Below are 13036 nucleotides of genomic sequence, written 5' to 3'. Positions count from 1 at the left end.
GGCTGGGCTCGGCTGGCAACGTCCTGGCAACGTATGGTGACGGTTGGGCATGCCTGGTCGGTCGGAAGTTGTCCGAGTACAGCTTCTGTGCCCCTGTAAAAAAAAAAAAAAAAAACACGGGCATGACGCGGAGAAACCTCGGTGTGGGAGCAGCTGAAGAGGTAAGTATGTGTTTAGCAGCCGCACCGGCCAAGAGGCCTAAGCCTATTGATGTGTCCGCGGGACACGAATGCGCCATGGCTGCTATGGTGCCAGTGTATAATAAATCTCCCCCATAGTGTAGTTCTTGCAGATGTAATATGACCTTAGATGACATTACCCTGGTCACATGACATGAAGTGCTGAATAATTAGAAGAGGCATGGGATGGAGTAGATGGGAGGGGCTGGCTGAGCAGGACACAACCCCCTCTAATGACATGGACAAACAGTTAAATTATAGCAAAAAGAAGGCTGTCAATTAGTTAAAATGGCTCTATGGGAACCTGTCACTAGCTCTATATGAAAGTTGTAATTAATGAATTAGTGTAGTGTAGGTAGACTTGTTTATTTCAGGTCTGTGTGCGACACAAATTGCACCCAAAAAAGGTGTTGGTAAACTAGAAGTGCCAGAAAAGTGTTGGGGATTAAAAGCTGCACCCAACTTGAGGGATTCATTCATTGAAAGCCACAAGCACCAGAAGAAAAAAGGTAATTTTTGTGTCAGTACACATAATAAATAGGTTACAGGTTGTGCACCAGAAAAAAATGCACACGCCAAAAAAAAAAAAAAACAGAAGCAAACAGAATAATAAATGTGCCCCGCTATGTGTGATGCTGGGCAATTAATCTTGTGCAGCATAAGGCCCCATTCACACAGCTGTAGTTGTGGCTGTGAGCTGGCCATAATAGAAGTCTAGAGCATCATGTCATGGTGTGGTAAACGCACAGTGTCTCACCACACCATGAGCGAGATGGGCGCCCACACCACAAAGTAGTAGGCATGTCCTATATTTTGCCAGATTGAGGTGAGAGGTGAGGAGTGAGGTGTGCTCCCTCCCTTCTCCAACTGGCCGCATGCTATTCCCAGGATCTGATCGCCGAGTGAATGAGGGCTAGGATTTAGTGATGTGTGGTGCGCGAACAAGCGGGGTCTTATTCATGAACGACGTGAGGCGGCTCACTTGACCCCGCCCTCAACTATCTGACCATGCCCCTTATAACGCGATACAAAAGGGTTAAAAGTGGAGTGGTGTGACTGGCTGGCCTACAGCTCCCTATTATATATTTAATAGGGAGCAGTTCAGAAGTTGGCTCTTCTTAGTGGGCGGAGCCTAATAATCCAGCTCACTAAGAAGAGATGGAATTCCCATCACTACTAGGATCGGCCAATTGTATTTTGCACCTGCTATTGCTGGTCCAGTTTGCGCAATATTGAACTTTCTAGTGCAGGGGCCATTTTCTGTTGGTCCACGCCCCCTTTTACCAAAGCCACACCCCTTCTTTTTTTTTAAAAAAAAGGCAGAAAACTGCCTAGAACGGTCTAAACTCTCAATAAATGTGGCACAAGGCATTTCAGGTGCAAATGACTCCATAACTTTGGTGTAGAGAGAGAGATACATCGCCCCTGTCTGTCCTGACCTTGAAGAGGCGTGCGACACATTACATAGACATCCTACTCTTCCCAGCCAGCCATCTTGTGATTGCAGATGTAATAACTCGGGCTCTAACATTAGCTGATATAGCAGCCTCCTGTGCACGTTGTCAATGTATTAGGACCCCGCACCATACACCAACATACCTCTGTCACATGGATGCTGCAGGCTCAAAGCCACCAAGCACTCATTGGTCAAGTGACCAATAACCCGCCTCCTCTCCGAGTTTTTCGTCTAGCGATTGGATAGTGATAGATTTAGACGCCTTTCATTTCCTTACTATCCAATCAGCGGCTTATGACAGAATAGAGCCGCACTTCCCGGTAGGCGGGGACAACAATAGGCGCTTTGCACGAAGCAGTTGACATATCTGTAACGCGGGGAGTATTAGACCTTCTGAACAAAGAGCATCAAACGCGTCACCGTTATAACTGCCGTGTGCTCTTACACATACACGCAGGACCTCTGTCTGTGTGTAGCAGTGTACTACCGGATGCGCCCAGACTGGAAAGGAAAGCGCGGGAAAAGTAGGGTCTAATGTCTGGTGCGAGTAGAACTAGCAGTGTGTCTGACACAGTGAGGACATCAGGTGACATTATGAGAATGCAAATTACTGCATGCACCTGCTTACCGCTCTACATGAAACGTGCCCGTACCGTATGTTATATGTCTGCCTACATGCTGCAGCGTCCTCATGCGTGCTACTCTACTGTATGTCTGCCTCCCGTGCTCTATGTGTGCGCCACTCTATGGGATGTTTGTCTCCCCTGTCCTATATACCTCCGCGCATGCTGTATGTGTGCCCCTCTCCTAGATGCAGTATACCTGCCCTCTACTGTGCCTGCCCTATTTTTCCTCCCCTGCCCTATATACTGTATGTGTGCAACATGAGTCCGCGTTAACATGAAAAAAAGTTACAAGCGGATTAATTTGCGTAGAAATCTTCTGCCCTCTCCCTTCTTTCTCCTCTCCTTCTGGCCTCATGCACACGACCGCATGGTCTTTACTGTTCTGTATATACGGCTGTGTTCTGCCCGTAAATACGGGACTATTGCAACAGTATGGCAATGTATTGCACCGTATCTGTACCATATCCGTATAAAATAAGGTGGCCTGGCAAATAATGGATGGATTACTATTGGCTGGCAGAAAGCACCTCCCGCTGGTTCTTGATACTGCACATGTATACGGCAGTATACGGTGTACAGCTGTATGCAGCACATATTTAGCCCGTATTTTATATGTTCCCATTGACTTCTATGAGGCGTTCGGAACTGAAATACGGTGGAAAATAGGACATGGTCTATATTTTTATACTGCTCACTTACGGTACGGTGCAGTGGACTATACAGCCATGTACATGGATGACCTTACTGCCCATTGGAATGCATGGGGCCTTTATCAGAGCCCTAACCTGTAGCTTTACGGCACAGAGGTACGGGGAATGTATGAAGAGGGCTCACGGGCTGAGTCCTCTTCATACAAGGGTGGGGGTTGTTGCATATTGCAGCAACCCCCCACCACTAATAACAGCGGTCGGTGCTTGCACCGATCGAGGCTATTAACCCTTTCATTGCCGCCGCAAAGTCGCCGGCGGCGTTTAAAAGACGGCTGCGCGCGGGTGGCGCCATCTTTATTACAATCGCCACGCCCCCGAACGTCATCGGGGGGCGGCGATCGGTTGCCATGGTAGCCTCGGGTCTTCGTTTGACCCAAGACTATCTGGCATCTGCAGATTCGCTACAATGAGCCAGTGGCTCATTGTAATGAATGTGCTGCAAAAATGCCATATATTGCAATACAGAAGTATTGCAGTATATGGTAGGAGCGATTTGACTATCTAGGGTGGTCTAGATGGTCTAAAAAATAGTGAAAAAAAAAAAGTTTAAAAAATAAAAAAAATTAATAGAATATTAAAAATTCAAATCACCCCCCTTTCCCTAGAACGGATATAAAACATAATAAACAGTAAAAATCACAAAGATATTAGGTATCGCCGCGTCCCAAAATGCCCGATCTATCAAAATATAAAACGGTTACGGGCGCGGTGACCTCCGAGGCGGGAAATGGTGCCCAAATGTCAGAAATGCGACTTTTACACCTTTTTACATAACATAAAAAATGATCAAAATGTCGCACAGACCTCAAAATGGCAGCAATGAAAACATCGCCTCATTTCGCAAAAAAATGACCCCTCACACATCTCCGTGCGCCAAAGTATGAAAAAGGTATTAGCGTCAGAAGATGGCAAAATTTTTTTTTTCTTTTTTGTACACATTCGTTTAATTTTTGAAAATGTATTAAAACACAATAAAACCTATATAAATTTGGTATCACCGCGATCGCACCGAACCAAAGAATAAAGTAGGCGTGTTATTTGGAGCGAAGAGTGAAAGTCGTAAAAACTGAGCCCACAAGAACGTCACGTGCGTTTTTTTTTTTTTTTTTTTTTCCACATTTGGAATTTTTTTTCAGCTTCGCAGTACACGGCATGTTAAAATAAATAACATTACGGGAAAGTAAAATTTGTTACGCACAAAATAAGCCCTCACACAGGTCTGTACACGTAAAAATGAAAAAGTTATGGATTTTTGAAGTTGGAGAGCGAGAAATGAGTCGAAAAACCCTGCGTCCTTAAGGGGTTAAAGGAAACCTACCACTTGAAGTGGCAGGTTTCAGAAGAAAACACCGAGCACCAGCTCAGGCTGAGCTGGTGCCGGAGCTTATTTTTGTTAGTGTTTTAAACCGCTGTATCGCGGTTTAAAACACTTTTTAAACTTTATAGCCGCGCAGTGAGGTACGTGCTCGGCACTTACTGTGCGTGCGGCTACATAGGAAGTGAAGGAGAGCCGCGCGCATGTACATGGATTATTAAATACCATCACACAGCTTTTTACATGGAAAAATAAAAAAAGTTAAAGATTTTTGAAGGTGGGGAGTAAAAACTCAAAACAAAAATGTAAAAGAGCTGCGGTGGGAAGGCGTTAAAATGACTGTCAGATATCTGAATCATTTTAGTAGTTTTATGCAAGTTAAATATACATATCATGGCTTGGAGGGGGGCAGCTACAGCCTGTGCAGGGGGAGGGGGGATTAATACACGATGAACTATACGCTATAATTACTTAATTAAACCATCTATTTACATCTTAAACGCCTAGGAGTTATTTATATGTACTATTGGAAATTTCATACTCCTCATTATCTAAAAATACTCAAAAATGGTAAAAAGTGTATTTTTACTCTTCTGGAAAAAGTTAGTGCCTACGCATGCTTCCCATGCATGCTGTATGCGTACCCTTGCACTAGATACTGTATACCCGCCCATTACTGTGTTTCCATTGCCCTACATGCTGAATGCCTACCCTTTTATATGTCTAATGTATGTCTGCTGCCTAATACTTGGTTTATATTAGTAGAACAATGCTATATGTTTTTGCTGTTATCTTTATGCTCCCAGGATTCCTAAGGGGATCTATCTGCCATACTGAACATGCTAAAGGTAGTTCTGGAGATCTAGGTAACTGTACATCATTTGCATCTTGTTGGAAATTGAAAAACTATGATTATGGTGATATCCTACTTATAATTTTACTAATTTAGTTGAATAGACTATAAATTGGAGAAAATCTAATTTAATTTTGGCATCTGTTCAGAGGTATAACATTATTTTTATTTTATATTACATAGTTGACAATACTGCTATTGTACATAGCACCACCACTTCATTGTTCCATGTGGTCACGTCCTGTTGCATGAGCTGACGTGCAGTATACATGAAGCTATACATACCTACCAGTATGTTTTGGAGTGTGGGAGGAAACCGGAGTACCCGGAGGAAACCCACGCTAACAAGGAGAGAACATACAAACTCTTTACAGATGTTGACCTGGGTGGGACTAGAACCCAGGACTCCAGCGCTGCAAGGCACATTTGTGAAGTAAACATGTAACCTTCCTAATACCTTTTTTTTTTTTTTTTTTTCTTTGTGTAGGTATGGAGGGCCCATCAATGCTGGAGATTGATCTTTATTCTGTCTTCATGTGCAGGAAATGCAACACCATATTGGCAGAAGGAGGCAATGCATGTGAATCTAACGATGTATTGGATTTGATAGCCTTCTTAGCAGTTTCTACAGATGTTGAGGTGGAAGAAGGACAGAGATACGATGTAAGTCCAGACCTGCAAGGCTGCGTTTATTCCTACCTGAGATGCGGAGTTTGCAAAGCTAAAGTAGGATTGTTTCTAACATGTGCAGTTGCAGAAGTTTCACACCTAAGGAAATTGTTTTGTATCTTTAGAAAATCTGTTTTGTGCTATTCCTTGAAAACCAAAAACCTGCTTGAAGGCGAGCGGTTTTATTTTAATGCTGCTAGATGTGTTGCAAAACTGGGACAATTGGAGCAGGATATGTTTCACACATACAGTCGAATAGAGGATTTGGCTAACATAGTGCAGCTCCAGCTACAATCCTCAGAGGATGAAGACTGAACCCAAAGACGTCATGTTATGTTTCTGAACACCTGTCTGGAAAGCTCCAAGAATATTGATTCTGTCTTATTGTGCTTTTTGTGTAGTAAGATGAGTTAATATCTATGTGTCTGTATAATGGACTATTTCATGGATGCCTTCAAATCATGATGGCTCTGCTGATCCTTCTATGTTTCTACTATTCCTGGTCAGTTTGCTTTATTTTATTGTATGGAGCCTTTAGAAGACACAGATTATTTGTTACTGTTTCTAAATTGTTTACTATTGCAGAATCTGTCATGCATAACAATTTTATTGAACCTAATCAGAGTCTTGTTTTATGAGATGTTGTTCACTATAACCTTCTTTAAGAATTGTACAAGTTAATATCTACTAACACTGCAATTATAGAAAATAGAATTATTTTTGCAAGACTTTGTCTTATAAGGGTGCTGTCCCACGTTGCGTTTGCAAACGCAGACAAAGCCGCACCCACCGGGGCGGGCCGCAGCCCGATCACATCGGCGTGTCTATGGAAATGCCTGCGATGAGGAACGAGCCGGCTGATCGTTCCTGATCGCAGGCGTTTCCATAGATAAGCCAATGCGATCGGGCGGCCCCGGTGGGCGTGACTTTGTCTGCGTTTGCAAACGCAACGTGGGACAGCGCCCTAAGAGTTTACATCTGCAGTATCATTAGTCATGGACACACCGTATCTGTCATATTAACCAGTGCTTGACATGAACAATAAAGGTAGAAGAATCTATAATGGAGATTTCTTTTAAAGCCTCAGTCACAAATGTGATTAGAGCCTAAAATAAATAGACACCAATGCAAAGAAATCAACCATAGATGTCCATAAATAAAAGGGGTTAAACCAACTATAATGGTTTTTTGGCTATTATTTCTCATTATTACACTTAACATTACTTGATTTAATTTTAGGGGTGGGTCGCTCCTAGTGAGCATTTTAGGTCAAAAGCACATTTGCAAATATATATTAACCCCTACGGGACTCAGCCTCTTTTGGCCTTAAGGACGCGGCCCCATTTTTCAAATCTGGCCTGTGTCACTATAAATCGTTATAGCTTTGGAACGCTATGAGATTGTTTTCTCGTGACACATTGTACAGGCAGTCCCCGGGTTACATGCAAGATAGGGACTGTAGGTTTGTTCTTAAGTTGAATTTGTATGTAACTCGGAACTGTATACTTTATCATTGTAATCCCAGACAGAACTTTTTTGGTCTCTGTGACAATTGGATTTTAAAAATGTTGGGTTCTCATAAGAATCAATATTAACACTAAAGCTTCATTCCAGACACATTTGATAACTGTTACAGCTGATCATTGTAGCCTAGGACTAAAGTCCAATAAATTACCAATATCCAGAGGTTCGTTTGTAACTAGGGGTTGTATGTAAGTCGAGTGTTCTTAAGTAGGGGACTGCCTGTACTCCAAATTAGTTTAAAAATTTGGATGAAATCTTTTGTTTAGTTATGGGAAAAAAACAAAATTTGGCAAAAGTTATTTTCAACGTTCTAAATTCTCTACATTTGATGCACCCAAATAAATTCATAACTTACATTTCCCAAATGTCTGCTTTATGTTGGCATGGTTTTTTAAGATTCCACATATTTTACTAGAATGTTATGAGGCTCGGAATTTAGATACCATTTTTCACATTTTTAGTAAAATCACCAAAACCCGTATTTAGATGGACCTGCTCAGATTTTAATTGACTGTGAGAGGCCTAAATGATAGCTAGACTTGTAACTTAATCCATTATGGAAACTACACCCCTCAACGAATGAAAAAGCACAGCTAAGAAGTTTGTTAACCCTTTAGGTGTATTATAGGGGTTAAAACAAAATGGAGGTGCAGTCTACAAATTGTAATATTTTTTTCACCATACACTCATTTTGGGTGGAAAATTAAACATTTACAATGGATTAAATGAAAAAAGGCTCCACAAAGTTTGATACCCAATCTCTCCCGAGTACACGGATACTCTATATGTGGTGGTAACCTGCTGTATGGGCGCACGGCCGGCATAGAAGGGAAGGAGGTGCCATCCAGATCAGATTTGCTATGTCACATTGTACAGGCTACAATTCTTTTCTTTTTTTTTAATGTGGACCTATAGGGGCTTATTCCTTTTGCCACATGAGATGCACTTTTCATGTACGTAATTTTGGGGCATCTATAGCTAATTGGTGAGATTTTATTAACTGTTTGTTTTTAGGAAATTTTTCTCATAATGTATTTATTTTTTTGTTTTTGGCTGTTAACCATACCATAAAAATAGTATGTTATTTTTATTCTGTGGGTCGCCACGATTACGAAAATACATCATTTATATAGATTTTTTTTTTTTCCCATTTTTACTGAATAAAAAGTAATTTGGCAAAAATATTGTTAATTTTAGCATCACCATCTTTCATATGCATCACTTTTTTTATTTTTCGCCTCACAAATCTGTTTAAGGGCTTATTTTTTGCGAGAAGGATTGTTCTTTTTAGTGGGCTTTTTTTTTTTTAGAGTGCCTAACATTTTTTAAATCACTTTTTAGAGCATTTTTTTATAGGGTATTAATTAAAAATTATCTTTTTTTGGAGCGTTTTTTTTTTTGTTTTACAGGGTTCACTTTCCGGATCTAATAACGATTCTGTTTTATTATGCAGATTGTTACAGACGCAGGGATACCAAATATGTGGGGGATTTGTGTATTTTATTCAATTGTACTGAATAAAAACTAATTTGGAGAAAATTTTGTTCATTTTAGCATCAACTTCTTTTCATATGTATAACTTTTTTAGTTTTCGGCTGACAAATCTGGTAAGGGGCTTTTTTTTGTGAGAAGAGTTGTTCTTTTTAGTGGGCTTAATTTAGAGTGATTTTTGTTAAATCACTTTTTAGAGTATTTTTTTAAAGATATAAATTAAAAATCGAAACGTTTTTGTTTTTTTTTTTTTCCTCCGGCGTTTACCGTGTGGGTCCAGTAACAATTTCGTTTTATTATACAGATTGTTACAGACGCAGCATATGTGGGGTGTTTTTTTTATACTTTATTAAGTGTTTTTATGGGAAAGTGGCATATTAGGGGCTTATATGTTTATGTATTTATTTTTTTATTTATTCTAATGTGTAGTGTTTTTACATGTTTTTACTTTTCCATACTTGAACTTAAACCAGTGATGCTCTGATAGCTGGTTCACGTTCAATACACTGCTCTACAATACTATTTTAGTAGTTTTATGCAGAGCATGCGCAGACAGTTTACAGTCGGAAGGGGTCTGACTGTACAGAAGATCGGGCAATCCCGGGGCACTTGGCAGTCCTCGGGGCTGCCCAGAAGTGGATCGCATCCCCCGGTAAGCAGCACGGGGGATCCGATCCATAGCAGAAACACCCTTACACCCTTGTAAGTGGTTAACACCCGCAATCGGATTCGGCTCCGATCGCAGGTGTTAGCGCACGCTGTCAGCTGTGTTAGACAGCTAACAGCCGCTGCTTCTGGTGCCGGCTCCGTTCGTGAGCCGGTGCCAGAAGCAGGACTTTATAGCACGTCCCCGTGCGCTTAGCATCTAGCCGCGGGGATGTACTATAACGTCCTGGTGCGCCTAGGGGTTAAATTGATAACATGTTTAATACTTATTTCAACTGCTGTTTTTCTGAGATTTTCACCCATTTTAATTTTGACTTACTGTGGCAGTCAATGCCTCCTAGGACCACCCCCTCCTAATATGGATACTGCTGTCAGGAGCTGTAGCAGATAAGATAAGATAAGATAATCCTTTATTAGTCCCACAGTGGGGAAATTCACAACGTTACAGCAGCAGAGAGGGTACAGAGAGTGAAGTACAAACTATGATAACAACAATATTAGGGATAAATGAACAAAAAGAAAAGGGGGATAAAAAGACAAAAAAAGAGACAAGCAATGATCGTCAGTTTGATGTTTAGCAGCTTCCTGCTGTTGATTTGACGTCACCACTTTGCATCTGTATACTAATATCCTGGCGGTGATGGGTGGCTGGAGCAGAGGGCTGTTAGGAGGTAAGGTTACTTGCACTTTTTAATTTGCTATGTTTTTATTGAAGCCACATTGTTATTTTTCCATTTACTTTACTAGGAGTACAAATTGTACTTACTAGATGCGATATTTACTGGAAAACTGCCATGATGATCAATCATGCTATATAAAGATAACACAGCACCACTTATGGAGTCATGGCAAAAAACAACTTTTTATTATACAGAAAATTCTTAAAATTTGCTCAGTAAAATACATTATTTAAAAAAAAAAAAATCAATAATTTTGCAATAAAAGAAGCATAAGCAATTTTGTTGGTTGTATCATGCAAATTTTTTCCACAACTGTTGGAGAAGAGATGTTATTTAACCCCTTAATGACCGCCCTATCGGGTTTTTACGGCGCTCATTAAGGGTACTTCTTCTGATGCGACGCCTTTCTACGGCGGCGCATCAGAAGAAGTTTTCGGGACACCGGGTCTCGCTGGTGCCGGGCTGTGATATCACAGCCCAGACCCGGCACTAACACCCGGGATCGGAAAAACTCCGATCCCGGGTGTTTAACCCCTTGCACGCCGCGGTCAAGTGTGTCCCCCGTGGATCGGACCCCCCCGGTGTGCTTACCGGGGGATCCGATACCTCCTGCCGCTGCCCCGGGTTCCGACGAGTGACCCGGGGCCATAGGCTCCTCTTCTCACCGGGTCCTGCCTTCCTGGCAGGACCCGGCTGTAAGTAACTGAGCATGCGCAGCATGCTCAGTTACTTTCACTATACACTGCAATACAAGTGTATTGCAGTGTAAAGGCTTGAATAAGCGATCGGATGATCGCTTATTCAAGCCAAGAAGTAGAGAAAGTAAAAAAAAAAAAATTAAATCTTTTTATAATATAATTAAATAAATAAATGTCCCATAATCTCCCCAGTAACACATAAAATGCAAATAAAGTAAATAAAACACAAAAACACGTACATATTTGGTATCACCGCGTCCGTATTAATCTGTACAATAAATCTAAATCAATATTGAACCCGCTCGGTGAACTACGTAAAAAAAAACTCGAAAAACTTCCCATAATATACAATTTTTCATCAAACACCATCACAAAAAATGTTCTAAAAAGTGATCAAAAAAAGTTACGGTACCTAATATGATACGACTGAAAAGAACAACTGTTTTCGCAAAAAATAAGCCCTCAACCAGATCTGACAACAGAAAAATACAGAAGTTATGGCCCTGAAAAGTTGTCAATAGTAAAAACAATGCGATTTTCTCCAATATTGGTTTTGCTCAGGAAAATTGAGCAAAAATAAGAAAAACTATATAAATGAGGTAACACCGCAATCGTAGTGAACCAGAGAATAAAGATAAAATATTATTTTTACGTTACGGTGAGCGGGGGGGAAAAATGCTAACAATCCAAAATAAAAATTGATGATTTTGTTTGTGTCCCCCTTGAAATAGTTAATAAAATCTCATGAATAAGCTTTAGACTCCCAAAATAAATTATTTATACATTGTATCTCATCCCATAAAAAATAAGCCCTCATATGTTTGCATTACCCAAAAAAATAAAAATTTATAGGTCGTACAATGTGACAATACAAATCTGCTGTGAATGGCGCCTCCATTCATTCTATACTCGGCCGTGCATCCGTACAGCAGTCACCACCACATATGGGGTATCAGTACACTCGGGAGGAATTGGGCATCAAGCGTTGCAGTGCGTTTCATCATTTAATTTATTCTGAAAATGTCAGTTTTGGCCTAAATGAATGTATTTTCCAAAAAAATTCTAGTTTCTAAATCGCAGGTCCATATTTTTTAACCCATGTGAAACACTTAAAGGGTTAATGGACTTAATAGAAGTTGTTTTACATATGTTGAGGGGTGAACTTTCTATAGTGGGGTAATTTATGGGGTTTTACTATTATTTAGGCCTCTCAAAGTCACTTGAAAGCTGAGTTGTCCCTCAAAATGTGAGTTATGGCAATTTTCATGAAAATAAGAAAAATCGCACCTAAAGTTCTGCACCTCATAACATCCTAGAAAAATGACCGGAAGCATAAAATATCATCCCAACATAAAGCAGATATTCTGTAAATGTTAATTATTAAACTTTTTGGGTAGTTTTACTTCCTCTCTGGAAACCAGAACATTTCAAACTTGGAAAATGAAGAATTTTTACAAACTTTTGCCAAATTTTCACTTTTTTTCAGAACGAAACGCAAAACTTAGCACTTAAATTTTATAACTAACATGAAGTACAATGTGTCACGAGAAAACATTCTCAAAATCACCTGGATATGTTAAAGCGTTCCGAAGTTATAACCAATTATCGTGAGACATGTCAGATTTGAAAAATCGAGTCTGGTCATTGAGCTGAAAACTAGTGTCGGTGATAAGGGGTTAATTGGGTCTTGTTGGATAATACAGGAACTTGTTGATTTTCAACAGTCCAACAGGTGTATTCTAAGTAATGAGATGTGATGTAGATCATGCAATGTTATCACCCTTTTTCAGACAAGAATTAACGATGCTTTGAGTAAAAATAGGAAAAAAAATAGTATATCCAGGACAGACCGTAACCACAAACTGTTTGTATGGTATAGTTTTACTCACAGTCCCAATTATATCTTCTAGTTCCAGTAGTTGTGCGTGGCCCCAAAACCTGCTTAAAGCATTCCAGCGTCTTGAGGTGTGTGCCTGGGTATTAAAGTTCCTGCAGGTGGTGACTGTTGATAGTGAGGCGCACTACAAAGACTAGGATCCCCCTGGATACTATTGCCATTATTGACTATTACTATTGACCACAATGTGTCAGTTAGTGCAGTTATCCTCTTCACTCTACTCCTTTCAATAAGACCATATAATAGTGATTTAGCATAAGTTAGACCAGCCG

At 40.4% G+C, this 13036-nt stretch overlaps 1 protein-coding gene across 3 annotated transcripts in view; it reads right to left on the bottom strand.

The window, feature by feature from the left end:
* GTPBP3 (GTP binding protein 3, mitochondrial) overlaps nt 1-1998 on the bottom strand; it is a 44218-nt gene extending 42220 nt beyond the window's left edge. Inside the window, exon 1 of one of the 3 annotated variants that reach the window (XM_072155684.1) lies at nt 1779-1998. Coding sequence is in view for 2 of the 3 variants with exons in the window: in XM_072155675.1 (XP_072011776.1) it covers nt 1619-1640 (22 nt within the window). In the remaining variant the exon portion in view is untranslated. Of the gene's footprint in view, nt 1-1618; nt 1670-1778 lie in introns of those variants that run through there. The other 2 variants (XM_072155675.1, XM_072155693.1) reach the window with 2 other exon arrangements.
* Between the last annotated feature and the right edge of the window lie 11038 nt (nt 1999-13036).

Source organism: Engystomops pustulosus, chromosome 1 (assembly GCF_040894005.1).
Source record: "Engystomops pustulosus chromosome 1, aEngPut4.maternal, whole genome shotgun sequence".
Classification (NCBI taxonomy): Eukaryota; Metazoa; Chordata; class Amphibia; order Anura; family Leptodactylidae; genus Engystomops; species Engystomops pustulosus.
The sequence above is the reverse complement of the archived record's forward strand: the minus strand, read 5'-3'. Positions and strand labels throughout refer to the sequence as shown.